General features: G+C 36.9%; 3 protein-coding genes across 4 annotated transcripts in view; 1 reads left to right on the top strand and 2 right to left on the bottom strand.

Annotated features, from left to right (window-relative positions):
- Nucleotides 1–1,162, top strand: part of romo1 (reactive oxygen species modulator 1) — a 1,286-nt gene extending 124 nt beyond the window's left edge. Inside the window, exons 1-3 of the mRNA XM_043242470.1 lie at nt 1–30; nt 700–830; nt 934–1,162. The exon at nt 1–30 is cut by the window's left edge and continues 124 nt beyond it. Of these exons, the coding sequence (XP_043098405.1) occupies nt 700–830; nt 934–1,042 (240 nt within the window). The 5' untranslated portion in view covers nt 1–30 and the 3' untranslated portion in view covers nt 1,043–1,162. The remainder of the gene's footprint in view (nt 31–699; nt 831–933) is intronic.
- Nucleotides 1–5,580, bottom strand: part of ergic3 (ERGIC and golgi 3) — a 12,282-nt gene extending 6,702 nt beyond the window's left edge. The window contains exons 1-10 of one of the 2 annotated variants that reach the window (XM_043242468.1): nt 5,391–5,580; nt 5,016–5,086; nt 4,759–4,846; nt 4,282–4,401; nt 3,788–3,881; nt 3,027–3,192; nt 2,870–2,927; nt 1,929–1,943; nt 1,565–1,596; nt 1,388–1,484 (exon numbers count right to left, since the gene is read on the bottom strand). In XM_043242468.1, coding sequence (XP_043098403.1) covers nt 1,388–1,484; nt 1,565–1,596; nt 1,929–1,943; nt 2,870–2,927; nt 3,027–3,192; nt 3,788–3,881; nt 4,282–4,401; nt 4,759–4,846; nt 5,016–5,086; nt 5,391–5,478 — 829 coding nt within the window. In that variant the 5' untranslated portion in view covers nt 5,479–5,580. The remainder of the gene's footprint in view (nt 1–1,387; nt 1,485–1,564; nt 1,597–1,928; nt 1,944–2,869; nt 2,928–3,026; nt 3,193–3,787; nt 3,882–4,281; nt 4,402–4,758; nt 4,847–5,015; nt 5,087–5,390) is intronic. The other variant, XM_043242469.1, reaches the window with a different exon arrangement.
- Nucleotides 5,581–6,451: 871 nt separating this feature from the next.
- Nucleotides 6,452–11,879, bottom strand: LOC122347464 (cytochrome c1, heme protein, mitochondrial). The gene is made up of 7 exons (XM_043242766.1): nt 11,756–11,879; nt 10,496–10,686; nt 8,686–8,812; nt 8,303–8,460; nt 8,002–8,162; nt 7,020–7,120; nt 6,452–6,935 (listed from the first exon to the last, which is right to left on the bottom strand). The coding sequence occupies exons 1-7, from the start codon at nt 11,834–11,836 to the stop codon at nt 6,831–6,833; spliced, it is 924 nt and encodes a 307-aa protein (XP_043098701.1). The 5' UTR covers nt 11,837–11,879; the 3' UTR covers nt 6,452–6,830.
- Between the last annotated feature and the right edge of the window lie 829 nt (nt 11,880–12,708).

Below are 12,708 nucleotides of genomic sequence, written 5' to 3'. Positions count from 1 at the left end.
CCGAGACACTCACGTAGCGATTCGAACAAGGTAAGCATACTTTCTCCGTAAATATTACGCGATCGTTGATCGTTGCGAACGTTACAGCGCGCGGCGCAGCTTGTTCAAGGCCAGAGACCTCGATGACATTTAACGAAATTAACGACTCACGTGCGATAAATTCAGCCCTAAATATTTATTTGAACTTTAATCGTAATATTTATTCATTTAAATCTCATCAATTATCTCATTTCAGTTCAGTTTACGTAATTACCTTCCCTTTATATAACAGGTGTGTTGTATGTGGCTTATCAGTACCTAGACAGCATAGGTACAAACAAGCATTGGGGATTTTGGCTATTATAGAGGTCGTTGGGTGTCAAAACGTGCTTATGAAAAAAGAAATGTGTGTGTGTGTGTGTGTATATATATATATATATATATATATATATATATATATATATATACACACACACACACTCACATTTTTTTGGGGTCATAAAAATGTAATTTTTGATATATATATATATATATATATATATATATATATATATATATATATATATATAAAATTATTGGTTGTGTATTTATGTATGTCTGTTTAACAAAGATGACCACCTGGACAAGCACTCTCTCATTTGCTATTCAGTCAAGAGAGTAACATGCATACATATACACGTTTATTGCATGCTACTAAAGTAATTATTTTCCTCTTGCCAGATGCCGGTGGCGGTAGGACCGTACGGACAGACGCAGCCCAGCTGCTTTGACAGAGTCAAAATGGGCTTCATGATGGGTTTTGCTGTGGGCATGGCTGCAGGTGCCATGTTTGGAACGTTCTCCTGTCTCAGGTATGAACAACAGCTGTCGTTATAATGCTACTTATATTTAGTAAAACTGACTGTCTGCAACTGGCAGGTATTGTTTTAACGGAGACGGTTTAATTTTACGCAGGATCGGCATGAGGGGTCGAGAGCTGATGGGTGGAGTCGGGAAGACCATGATGCAAAGCGGTGGCACGTTTGGAACCTTCATGGCCATCGGGATGGGAATCCGCTGCTGAGATCAACACTAATGCCCACTTCTGAAATTATAGGACTTTGAACCATTTCTAGATTCATCCATTTGTTATCATACACGAGGACACAGGTGTCAATAAAAAATAATAAAAAAAATATGTAAATCTTGGGCTCAATCAAAGATGTGATTTTAAAGACGACCCTCGTTTTCATCGGTGTCCAGCAGAATAGATTAAAGTCAACTACATGGGATTGACTTTTAACAATGATCTTTCCGCTGTCTGTGGAGGGCTGACAAGAAAGGTTCTTTAATTCTAAACAAATCTATGTCCTCGGCCATTCCTCAAATTGATCATTTAGTCTTGAAAATAGAAATGACATGCACTTACCTTGAGGTGCTGCTACATTAGTACCATCTAAGGGATTGATAATTCCTGGATAGTCTTTGCCGAATGAAAGATGTTTGATGAAATGTGTCATGTTGATCTGCGGTTATACCAAAAAAATTCTGTTAGGACTAATATTGTGGGCAATGCAAAAATCTATTTCATCGGGCATGAACTCACATTGTCTAGTCCGAAGCTCTGCAGATCATGAACTGTAAATAAAGCAATCAATTAAAAAAAAAAATGAATCAAAAAGCAGCAATTTGTAAATGCATTTTAGTTAAGTGAGTTTAATTAGCCTAGAAATTTGCGCATATTTCAAACAACGGCAGAGCGTAGTGTGTTAAGTGGTCACAGATGCTGATGAGAATCATGACAAATTAACTGCAATGTCAAATCACAAACTGACTGTTTAGTCTACGTCTCAAATTATGTGCAGAGAAAAGCAGAATTACTGATGTAGTAACAAGGTAAATTCTAACTCGTCTTGCAAAAAAAAAAAAAAAAAAAAAAAGATTCATTAAAATATAAGAGATCAACTTACTTTCCACAGCATGCACTGCAGAAAGAAAAGAAAATAGTCACTAAGTGGGTTTCGTTTTTTGGAAAGCAAAGTTTTCAAGAGGAATTTGTGACAACCACTGGCCCTTTAAGCTGATAGGAGAGTAAATTTGTAATTGCCCGAATGAACTTTTTTTTTCGATGTGAAGTAGGACTACTGAAATATTGTTTTGTACAATAAATCAGGGTCTGTAATAGTTTATCGATAAGTACTGCGTATGCACTTCAGCCATTGGAAGAACAGCCTATGCATATAGGTGTTAGTTCTGTACCTTGTTACTTAGAAAGATTGTGAGCTTTAGTGGGAAAGCATAGACACTGTTTTGTCCCAAAGTTAAAAACCAAGACTTCCCAAAAATCATTTCATTAATAAAACAGCTTTGATTTACAGCATCAATGGTCAACACCACAAGGAAATGAGCGCACAGAGGAATTCATTAGATCTTAAAGGCACGCTTGCATAAAGACGAGATTTAGAAACTGTTCATCAGCACAGAAACGAGGCGACTGGTCGTCATGAAACAGAATTTGAATTGATTCGATTCTCAGGTGCACGGGCTGATGAACGGTTTCCAGAAAGCAGGCAGGAAAAAAAGAAGAAGAAGCAAACATGCATTGTGTATTTCTCAAAATAAATACAAATGCACATCTCAAGACAAGCGCTGGATGGCTCACCGTGTACGTCTTTGCACACTAAGAAATGAGAGGCTACACGAAGCGTCTGAATGCATGCAGACAAATCAAACTTTCAGGTCTGACGCATATCGGCACATAGGCTTAATATAAAAGCAATTTAGATTTTTGATGGAACGCAAAAGGTCCGTCCCTTAAATGCACTAAAACGAATAAACCCGCCTCTGCATCAGAACTAAGAGCTTTGATTTGCGTTCTAGTCATACTTAACAACTAAACCTGCGTCTTTACCATGTACATGAGACTGCTGGAAGCTCTTTCCAGGGGCAAAATGGAAATTTCCTGCCACCTGGAGCAAGATATAGGAGATTTAGTGATTTTATTTTAATATATAGCATGTACTTGAACTTAAAAAAAAAAAAAAGTGATTCAAAGGGCTGCATGTTACCTTATTGACCTCCAAAAAGCCATAGACTTGACATCCTTCATTCTTCTGTTCCTGCATCTTCTGGCTGAAGCCCTCTCTCTTACACTGCTCAATGGTGTCAGGGGTCTTAAACGCCCATCCACGCCGCCGGTACGCCTCCCGAACGTCATCACAGGTATTACAGCACCTGCAGAACGACCGGTTAGTGTCTTAAATCAGGAGCTCTTTAGCCCTGTGCACACCTGCCATTGACATCAGCAGCCGATTAAATGCAGCGTTGTCACCTAAAACTACTACAAATACATTTTTGTTACTTCACATGAATCTGTAATAAAGTGAAACATAAAAGAAAGATTACTAACTAAAATGTAAAAACTAAATAGTAATAAACAGTCATTGTGTATACATAAAATAACACAGACCGTCCGTTTCAAATGCATAGTTTACAATACAAATGTAATTGTAAATTTGACTGTTTGACTGACAATTCAGGCACCTACAAGGCACTTCAGGCACAAAGGAGGCGTAAATACAAAGGCCCTGAAGGAATTTTAAACTCTCTAATTAATCTCCACTTTCATTTAGCCATGCGGTTATGAATTTGAGCTATTTTGACTATGTAAGCAACTGTCGATTTACCGGACTGCGACTATAGCTTTCAGAACTGGTTTCATACCAGCAGACAGACCTGTTCTACCAGCAGTTCCCCATCAGGAAACCTCTCCTGCTCGGTTTTTTTTTGTTTTGGTGGTGGTGCGTTACCAGAAAAAGGCGAAACTCACTTTAAATCATCAGTCTCAGCTCCGTAACAGCTCTCGCAGCGGTCTGGATCCAGCTTGCTGGGGTCAAACACCCCTTCCTCATCTTTCCCCAAATCTGCACAGAAAACAAGACAAATGAATGCGCGTATTCAAAGCATCTGTAAGTTAAAACTACGCAATTACATATCCGTCACACTTTTAGATCTCTATTTTTATTTTAGAATTTAATTATTTTGTTTAACAATTCTGTTAAGTTCACAAAGGGAGCAAGCCAAGCATCATAAAATTGCTCATGCTTCTATTTTATTAAGCTTTCGTTTATGCATGACCTATTCCTCAAAGTATTTTAAGTGTGTGTGCGGAAAAGAAGTTAAATTTAGCTTGAAACTGCGTTCAATGCATTTAAAGATTAACAGGAAATCCCTTTATGAGCATCTTACGGGAGCGATTTAAAGTACTTTTTTTTTTCAGTGGTATATCAGAAAACAAGACCAGCTTGATATGATAATACTGACCGTGTTTTTCAGCCTCTGCTGTGACTGGCTGGCCATCTTTGTCGAGTCTCTGTTTAAACAAGTTATGCTCCACATCTAGTTGCTGTTCTCCCGCTACATCCATGGCATCAATGCTCAAATCTAATAAAATGAAACGACAGAAGCGTGAACAAATCAATAACCCACGAACCCAGAGAAAATAACCTTAAACAGTTTGAGTAAATATGCACTTCAATTAGCTAAGTTTATTTTTTAATGATTGCATTAAGTTTTTGGGGTCATCATGACATAAATATTTGCTTGATTTTGCGCTCATTTGAAATCAAAAAATATTTCACTGTATATTTTCTTATTTCATTTTTACAACTCTTTAAATCAAGCCCAGTTCAAAAGATCATTTTACACTTGATCTAATATTTATTCTGTGGGTTTACAGTGCATGTAACTTTTATCTACAAATCATGCAAACGATAAATCAGAACAATATGATTTACTTACAGGCACAAGGCATGTGTGGAAATATTACGTCGATGTTGATTCTTAGTTTGTCTCCTCTGGAAGTGTCTACAAACAGTTCAGGATGCACCTAAGAGGACACATCGAAGCCAGAACTCAAATATTTTCCCTCAAAATCTCACGAAGAGCTCTACAAGCGCTGGGAAGAAATTAATATCTACATTCACAGTCACTACAGACCTACAGACCACAAATATACTATGCACCCATCAAAAGTTTGTATTAAATATTTCACTCACCTCTTTAGTTAGATAATACTGTAGCTCAGAGAAGAACAGAATCAGCATGATAAGTCCACTAATGATGGTGACTGTAGAGTGAACAGAGCACATGTGAATTAGAAGCAACTTCCTAAAGACTGGTTTAAATGGCTATTAAATCACAGTCACATTAAACATGACTCCCATCTCGTACAGTCTGGGATTTAAGCGATCCAGTGACACGCTCCATTCAAACTACGTTTAATTTTTGTGTCATTTCAATATGTAATTAGATGTGCATATTTTACGACTTTATGTTAATTAGCCTGTACAGCACCGCTTTCTCCTCATGAGCCTGTGTGTATGAATGGCGCTCGGCGCCGCTGCAGCTCCCGCCAGATCTGTATCACTCACCCGTGGCTCCCCCGCATGTTTTGATCCTGAAGTCCTCTAGAGTTTTCGGATAAGCGTCAAATTGTTTAAGTTTATTTAACGCATCCATTCTCCCTCTCGCGCGGCGGTAAAGCTAGCCGTCACTTCGATTTCCAGTGACCCATTTCCGGTACACCGAGGAAGTGATGGAATCCTCTCAGCCAATCAGATTCCACCGCGTAGCTGGAGCGTCTCTAATCGGGCGACCCTCTAGCGGTAGGTTTGTGAAATAGCTGCACTTTAAAAACTAATTCCTTATCTTTATAAAAACTTTTGATTTTTGGTATTATAGGAATTCTTTATCTATGCATTAGCCATTTACCTTCTGACACGCCCATGTAATTACAGACTAAATGTCAGGATTAAAATATGACAAAGCGGCTTTAAATATATAGTTATTGATAAAATGTGACGTTTTGTGTTAATTGATGTATTTTGTAAGTGTACTAATTTTTTTTGAATTGTGTTGTAATGTTTTTAATACTCCCAAAACTAATTATAGACTCAACTATAACAGTTACATAAACTAATTAGGATTTATTTTTTATATCCAGAACCTCTGTGTTAATTGTATTTTACTGCCTTCACTTTTTATATCATTCTCACTTTTAAGTGATACCATGTGGTTATATGAAGTTATAAATGCTTTTGTTTTGTAACAGTTCAGCCAATCTTTAATGGTCTGAACATTTACCCAATGTTCTCTTGATAAAAATTAGTCACTGACCAACTATGCACTTATGAAGATCAAATTGATGTCTGTGCACGTTTATCTAAGTAAAGTTACAAAAACATACAGATGCACATAAATATATGTGCTGTGTCTATAAGCAGCAAATCCCAGAAAATTGCATTTTATATGTCTAAACCAACATCTGTTTTATAACTCCAAAGTTGGGATGTTACAAACATCACAGTTCTCCTGATGATACCTTTTAATTTTTGATGAACGGCTTTAGATGCGTTTGGTTTGTTTTTGATACGAATCTCCAGCTAATCGAATCTTAATGAACAAACAAAGAATCAGATCACAGACTGCCAGATTTGTTATAAGAGGTCATTAAGGTATACCGCTTTTATTAAATATTTACACAACAACGTGTAGAGAACCTACTGCAAGGACAGATCTCACAAAGCACAAGAAGGTTGCAAATGTATTTTTGATTTTCGCCTCTGAGCCATACAAACAACCACAAATAATTCATTAGGATATTTATTTTACAGTAAAACATCATAAATGTTGTCTCAGGTCCCACTCCCCAAGTCATTTAGTAGCAAGGACACCTATCTGAAAGGATGTCCAGCGGATGTCTAGTGATGACGGCAACCTTATCTTGAAGCATTGTGCATTCTGAAAAAGACTGGACAATCGTGAATCTGGGTTTTACGTTGTCAAGGCCTGGTGAAGGCAGCAGTTTGGCTTTATTTAGGAGGCCTGTAGGCAATCTTTCTGCTCTTCATCACAGACCACCTGTGCCTCTTAAGGTAGTAGACCAGGGGAATAAGTATGGAAGCGCCCATCAACAGCTGCAGAGAGAACCAGAAAAAAAGCAATAAGCACTTTTTCCACCACATAAATCTAACTGGTTTAAATGAGAGAAAAATACAAACCTTCAGTCCCATACGTTTACGTTGGTCATGTTCTGGCTCGGCCGCCCACCTCAGAAAAGTACAGACATCTTTAGCAACCTGGCTCATGGTGGCAGGGGTTCCTACGGAGGAGAAGCAAGTTATTAAAGTGCCCCATTATGTTGCCTCAATTTTTTGGAAAAGTTCCCTTTTATGCAGTGCAAAGTTTTAAATCTGAAAGTGCACCATTTATAAAGTTATTCTCTCTCTCTCTCTCTCTCTCTCTCTCTCTCTCTCTCTCTCTCTCTCTCTCACTCTCTCTCTCTCTCTCTCTCTCTCTCTCTCTCTCTCTCTCTCTCTCTCTCTCTCTCTCTCTCTCTCTCTCTCTCTCTCTCTCTCTCTCTCTCTCTCTCTCTCTCTCTCTCTCTCTCTCTCTCTCTCTCTCTCTCTCTCTCTCTCTCTCTCTCTCTCTCTCTCTCTCTCTCTCTCTCTCTCTCTCTCTCTCTCTCTCTCTCTCTCTCAAAAAAAGAGCTGACTGAATCATTCGAGAGAGTTGTTTTTAAAAAGTGTCCCAAGCATCATGAAACAATAGCATATTGCATCCCCATGCACACCTGGGAAAACCTAATTTTCATGTTGGTCTGAAAGAAAATGCAAAATCATTCTTTGCCACTAGGTGCTGCTTTTGGAGCTTTAGAGCTCACAAACACTGCTTCAAATGAAAAAACAAAATGAATCAACGGGGGAGTGTGGAAAAAGATTTAACAATGAATGCTGAAGGAATAGTTTGGGAATTGAGCAAATAAGGTAAAAAAAATAAATGCAAATTATAAGAAAATGAAAGTGTTTTTGGCCTTGCTTGCAACCTTGTCAACCTGTTGCTTAGGACTCCCAAAACCTCCCAGAAGAGGCAAAAAAGAAAGAAAATGAATTAGGTTTAATAACAAAAGATTGATCTGTTGGCACTCCTAGAAGAAATATGAATTTGTTTGTACAAAGAAGTAAGAAAACATTACAAGCTCACCATCTTCATACTCGAGCACCTCATTGTAGATGGGTGGTGCCATACCAATGGCCTGGCCAGGGAAATATGGGTTGTAATAAAGGCCCTCCCTCACAGACACACCAGCTGGAGGGTCACAGTAACCAGTCAGGAGAGAAAACACATAATCTTCCCCTCCATGCCTGAACGAGAGAGAGAAAAAAAAAAAAAAAAAAAGTTTATGAGATCATGATAAACAATTCTTTAGTGATGCTTGTGGCTGTTTAGATGTCAAAAATATGTGGCTAAATGTAAAACCTTAGCTGCAGAAGTAAGTCATCACCTGGCATTGACAATATAGCTGAGGTCAGGGGGCAGAGCGCCGTTGTTAGCAGCGCGGGCGGCTTCGGGGTTTCCGTAGGGCTTGGGGAAGTAATCTGAGAGTTTTCCCGGTCGGGTGAACATCTCTCCACTGTCATCAGGACCATCCACAACTTCAATCTGCATAACAGAATATTAACATGTTAAGATGTGTTTCAAAATATGAAGCTGACCATCCCATTAACGAATCCCCTTTGACCCTACAGTTTCAGAAAATGTTAGTGGTGCTTGCTTATGTGTGTAAATCTGTGCCAGGGTGTTGATAAGTGTACCGCTGTGCCCTAACAAGCACAGGAGTGCAACGGGAGAATTCTTTCGCAGTTGTGTTTGGGTTAACAAACTGACCTCTTCTGCCAGGGTCTTGACCTCTGCCTCCGTGTGTGACACTCCCACCAAGTTACGGAAGGCCAAATACTCCATACTGTGACAGGCCGAGCACACCTGCTTATATACCTGATAGCCACGACGAATACTGAGAAAACAAAGCCATTATAAGATCGTAAGATAATTCTGAATATTTTGATACACCAACCATTAATATGTATACTTCCTCCTATAGGTCGTCAACAAGAACATAGTGATTGTACTGCAAGGAATATCCAGAAAATTAACGACCTGTTGTGAATATTCAATATATTCTGATATAATTATTATACAAGGGAAACATCTCCAGTAGGAGAGAAAGTATATAATACTATCTCTCCTAACTATTTTCTCTCCTAACTAAACATTGAATCTTTAGACAAAATCTGCTGTACTTTCATGGAGTATCATATTTCATACAACAGGATTTTATGGCTCATATATGACAGTGAGTATATGGAAGAATATGGAGAATAAGGTTATCCTCCACATAAAAAAAAAAAACTTCTTAAAAGTCTGATGTGTCATTTGAAAATGATTAAATATTCATGAATAATCAATTATACCCAAGTTTCTTCTTTCCGGTAAATGTTCTTACATAAACATTGCTAACAACATAAAAGCTATTCTTACATTTACTTTATAAAAGTCAAATAATTTACACATAACTTGACTTAAAAAGTAGAAATTTACCTATATTATATGAGAAAACATTCAGAGAAGGGTGAGCTATCAATCTGGCAACAAATGGCATGTAGAAAATAGATTATTTAATTTTTTATCATGTTGATAATTTAGATGCCTTACAAATCAGCATATCAAATATCACACAGTAGGCTGTCTTCTATAATTTAAAGTAGGGAAGTAATTTTTCGATTATTTTAATAATCAATCATCGTTTGAATTAACAAATCAATTAATCGTTACCCATAACACTGCAACATGACGGGATGTGCATATGACATTCAAAACACCAACTTAAGAGTCTAAATAAAAGGCTAGTAGCAGGATTTTGAAATGAATAGATCTGATTATGATCATTTGATGAAATGAAGAGACGGCTGCGCATCCGTGTGCTGCAGAGCACTTCAGCTTCTGTTGATATGCATCTAAACTAACATTATGATACGCTTGAACTGTTTTATATTAACGAATTCAGTAATATTTATTGTTTCTTTTCCCAAATCCTTGCTGTCTCTCCCTCTAGATTCGCAGGTTTATTTTTATTGTTGTTCACTTCTAATCACAGGTTTTCTCACTGTAGTAAACGTGGGAAAATGTAATATTTTAACAGCCATGAATTTGTTACTATCACTTATCGTTAAACATGGACATTCATTTGTTGTATAGGACCAAATTAACATGTTTTAGGAATAAATGCATCTGTTCTTCTCGTGAAAGAGTGTTTTGTGAAAGCACTTCAAAATTAATCTGATCAATCGACGGTTGATACCTTTGATCGATCGCATCTCTTATTGACAATTAATCGCTGACATCCCTACTTTAAGGTCTTAGAAATATGATTTCCAGAAAAAAATATTTTCTCATGTCTGACTTTGCGGTTTAATTATGACTTCAGTTGCGTTTAAGGTGAGATTTGTTTGACAAAGGAAAAATGCAGATGCATAAATTGAACGGTAAACCTTCTTCAGTCAATTATTTTAGTGTAAAAAGTTAATTATTTTGCAACTGGTGCCGCTAGTCATCACGCAGAAATGGCGCACATCACCTTTAACGTACTGTTACTACAACATCACCAGACACTTTGAACATCTTGGTTAGACGGTGGTACCTGGCGTGGTCGAGGGAGGACAGCAAACCGTTGTGGTTCCAGGGGTACGACGGAGGGTGCAGCTCCAAATCAGAGGCCTTGACCGACTGCTGCAGCATCAGAGCCAGACCTGCTCCTCCTGTCGACAGCACTCCAATCGTGGTCAGGGCTATCTTCCTTCCCTTTGGCAGGCTAGCAAATGACATGTTGGCCTACAAAGCAAAAAATTGTTGGCTATGGTTACTTTTCAGTTAGTAAACCGATGGATAACTCCACAAATACAGTTCATTATTGCACAAACATGAGCACCATCCCAACATGCACACATAACATATATGAAGAGACAAACTATTATATTTCAAGAAGATGAAACTGAACCATAATCATTTACAAATGAATTTATCACAAATTATATATATATATATATATATATATATATATATATATATATATATATATATATAAATAATGACAAGGTAGTAAAAAGCAGTCCAGTCAAAAAAATAAAATAAAAATTTAAACCTTACAAATGCATTTCATTCTATTAAGTAATTTTTACTACAAATAAAGAAGAAAAAATTCTACACTTAAACCTGTAAAAATGTTAAAATAATATATAGGTCACTAACCAAACAAGCAAACCTGTGACATTTACCAAGTTAAGTTCTTTAATTTTGAAAATAATAGTATCAGTAACATTCTCAAATCATGCTAAATGTCTCCGATCATCTGGTTTTACACAAACTTGGAGTTAATCAAGTGCTCAAATGTTGCTGCCATTAAAACATTAATGACATTCATATTCACTTTTGATTTCAAAGTTTGACTCAAATTATGCTCGGAATACAATATAATTAAATGATGCGTAGAGATCACATACAAATGTGCAGAAAAATTTGACATGCTCTGCTAAACTACGAAGATTAATAATTCAATATAAGCTTTGGATGTCAAAGAGCAGTGATGTCACCTCCCGGGATAAACTCAAGGAACGGCAGCTCGCCTTAGTCATTAGACTCAAGTCATTTTAATCAAAATACACGTGTTTTCTTACAAACTATCCTCCTTATTAGACAGCTATTGTGTTATGACACTCACACACAACAGCAAATATCCCGATTCGAATGTAATAAGAGCCACAGCTGCTGTGACCTTGCTGTAGGTAATACACTGTCAGAGACGCCGGGAAACGCCAATGAAAAAGGCGTATATTTGCAGCCATAACACTCCAGAATGCGCAAATCAAGCAGATAAGACAGAAAAGACAGCGTGTGTCCATACCCGTGGAGTATGAATGGTTTTGGATATGTTCAGGAGGGTTCTCCCGGTGCCGGAGAACACGACCACACGGAGCGCCGCCATGTTCTTGACTCTGCGGATAGAAAGACGCTTCCACCGGATGAGCGCGACGCTGCCCCCTCCCTTCCCGAAAAATTACACAAGGTTTTATTAAACTCACACATTCTGTTATATAACATTGTGTTTTATAATTATGGAGAATATGTCATTTCATTTGAGAAATAAAAATCGATATTTTGCTCAACCGAAGCGGTATTTTATTTTAATAGCGGTCCGACGAGTGTGTTAGTTTTTCTTATAGCGCCACTTAGAGGTTGGAGGTGTGTTTAACAGCATGCAAAGACAAACTAGTCCCTACATCTGTCATGAATGCACATAATCCTGGTCAAGGTAATCAATTTACTAAACAAAATGTAAATCATAAGAAATATACATCCACTGTTTGCTACTTTTGCTTTTTGATGAGTATTTAAGTCCATTAATTACTCATCAAAAAATTAATTTTTCACTTGAGGCCTTTTGGTGTACATTTTACCATGGTAAAGTGATTGTGTTAGATCATAATAGTCTTTCGATGTGTGTTATAGAATCCACACTATTTTATTCACAAGTCAAACTAAATATCTTTATTTATTAATTCATTTATTTTCATTTGATTCGTACATTCATTCTAAAACTCTGTTAAATCGAAACATAATTCTTTAATTTAAACTTAAATACTGTGATTTAAATACTTTTAAATATTGTGTTTATTTAAATATAGCAAAAACAATTATTTCCTATATTTAAATATACTTAAATATCATTTCATTACATTTTATTGTAGTCAATTAACTTTATTATTTTTTTACTTTTTTATTATTTAAATAATTTATGTGACTTTATTTTTTTACCTTTATTTCTACACACACACACGTTGTCTTTCCATGTTTTAT

This window comes from Puntigrus tetrazona, chromosome 6 (assembly GCF_018831695.1).
Source record: "Puntigrus tetrazona isolate hp1 chromosome 6, ASM1883169v1, whole genome shotgun sequence".
Lineage (NCBI taxonomy): Eukaryota > Metazoa > Chordata > Actinopteri > Cypriniformes > Cyprinidae > Puntigrus > Puntigrus tetrazona.
This window is presented reverse-complemented; position numbering and strand designations above follow the sequence as displayed.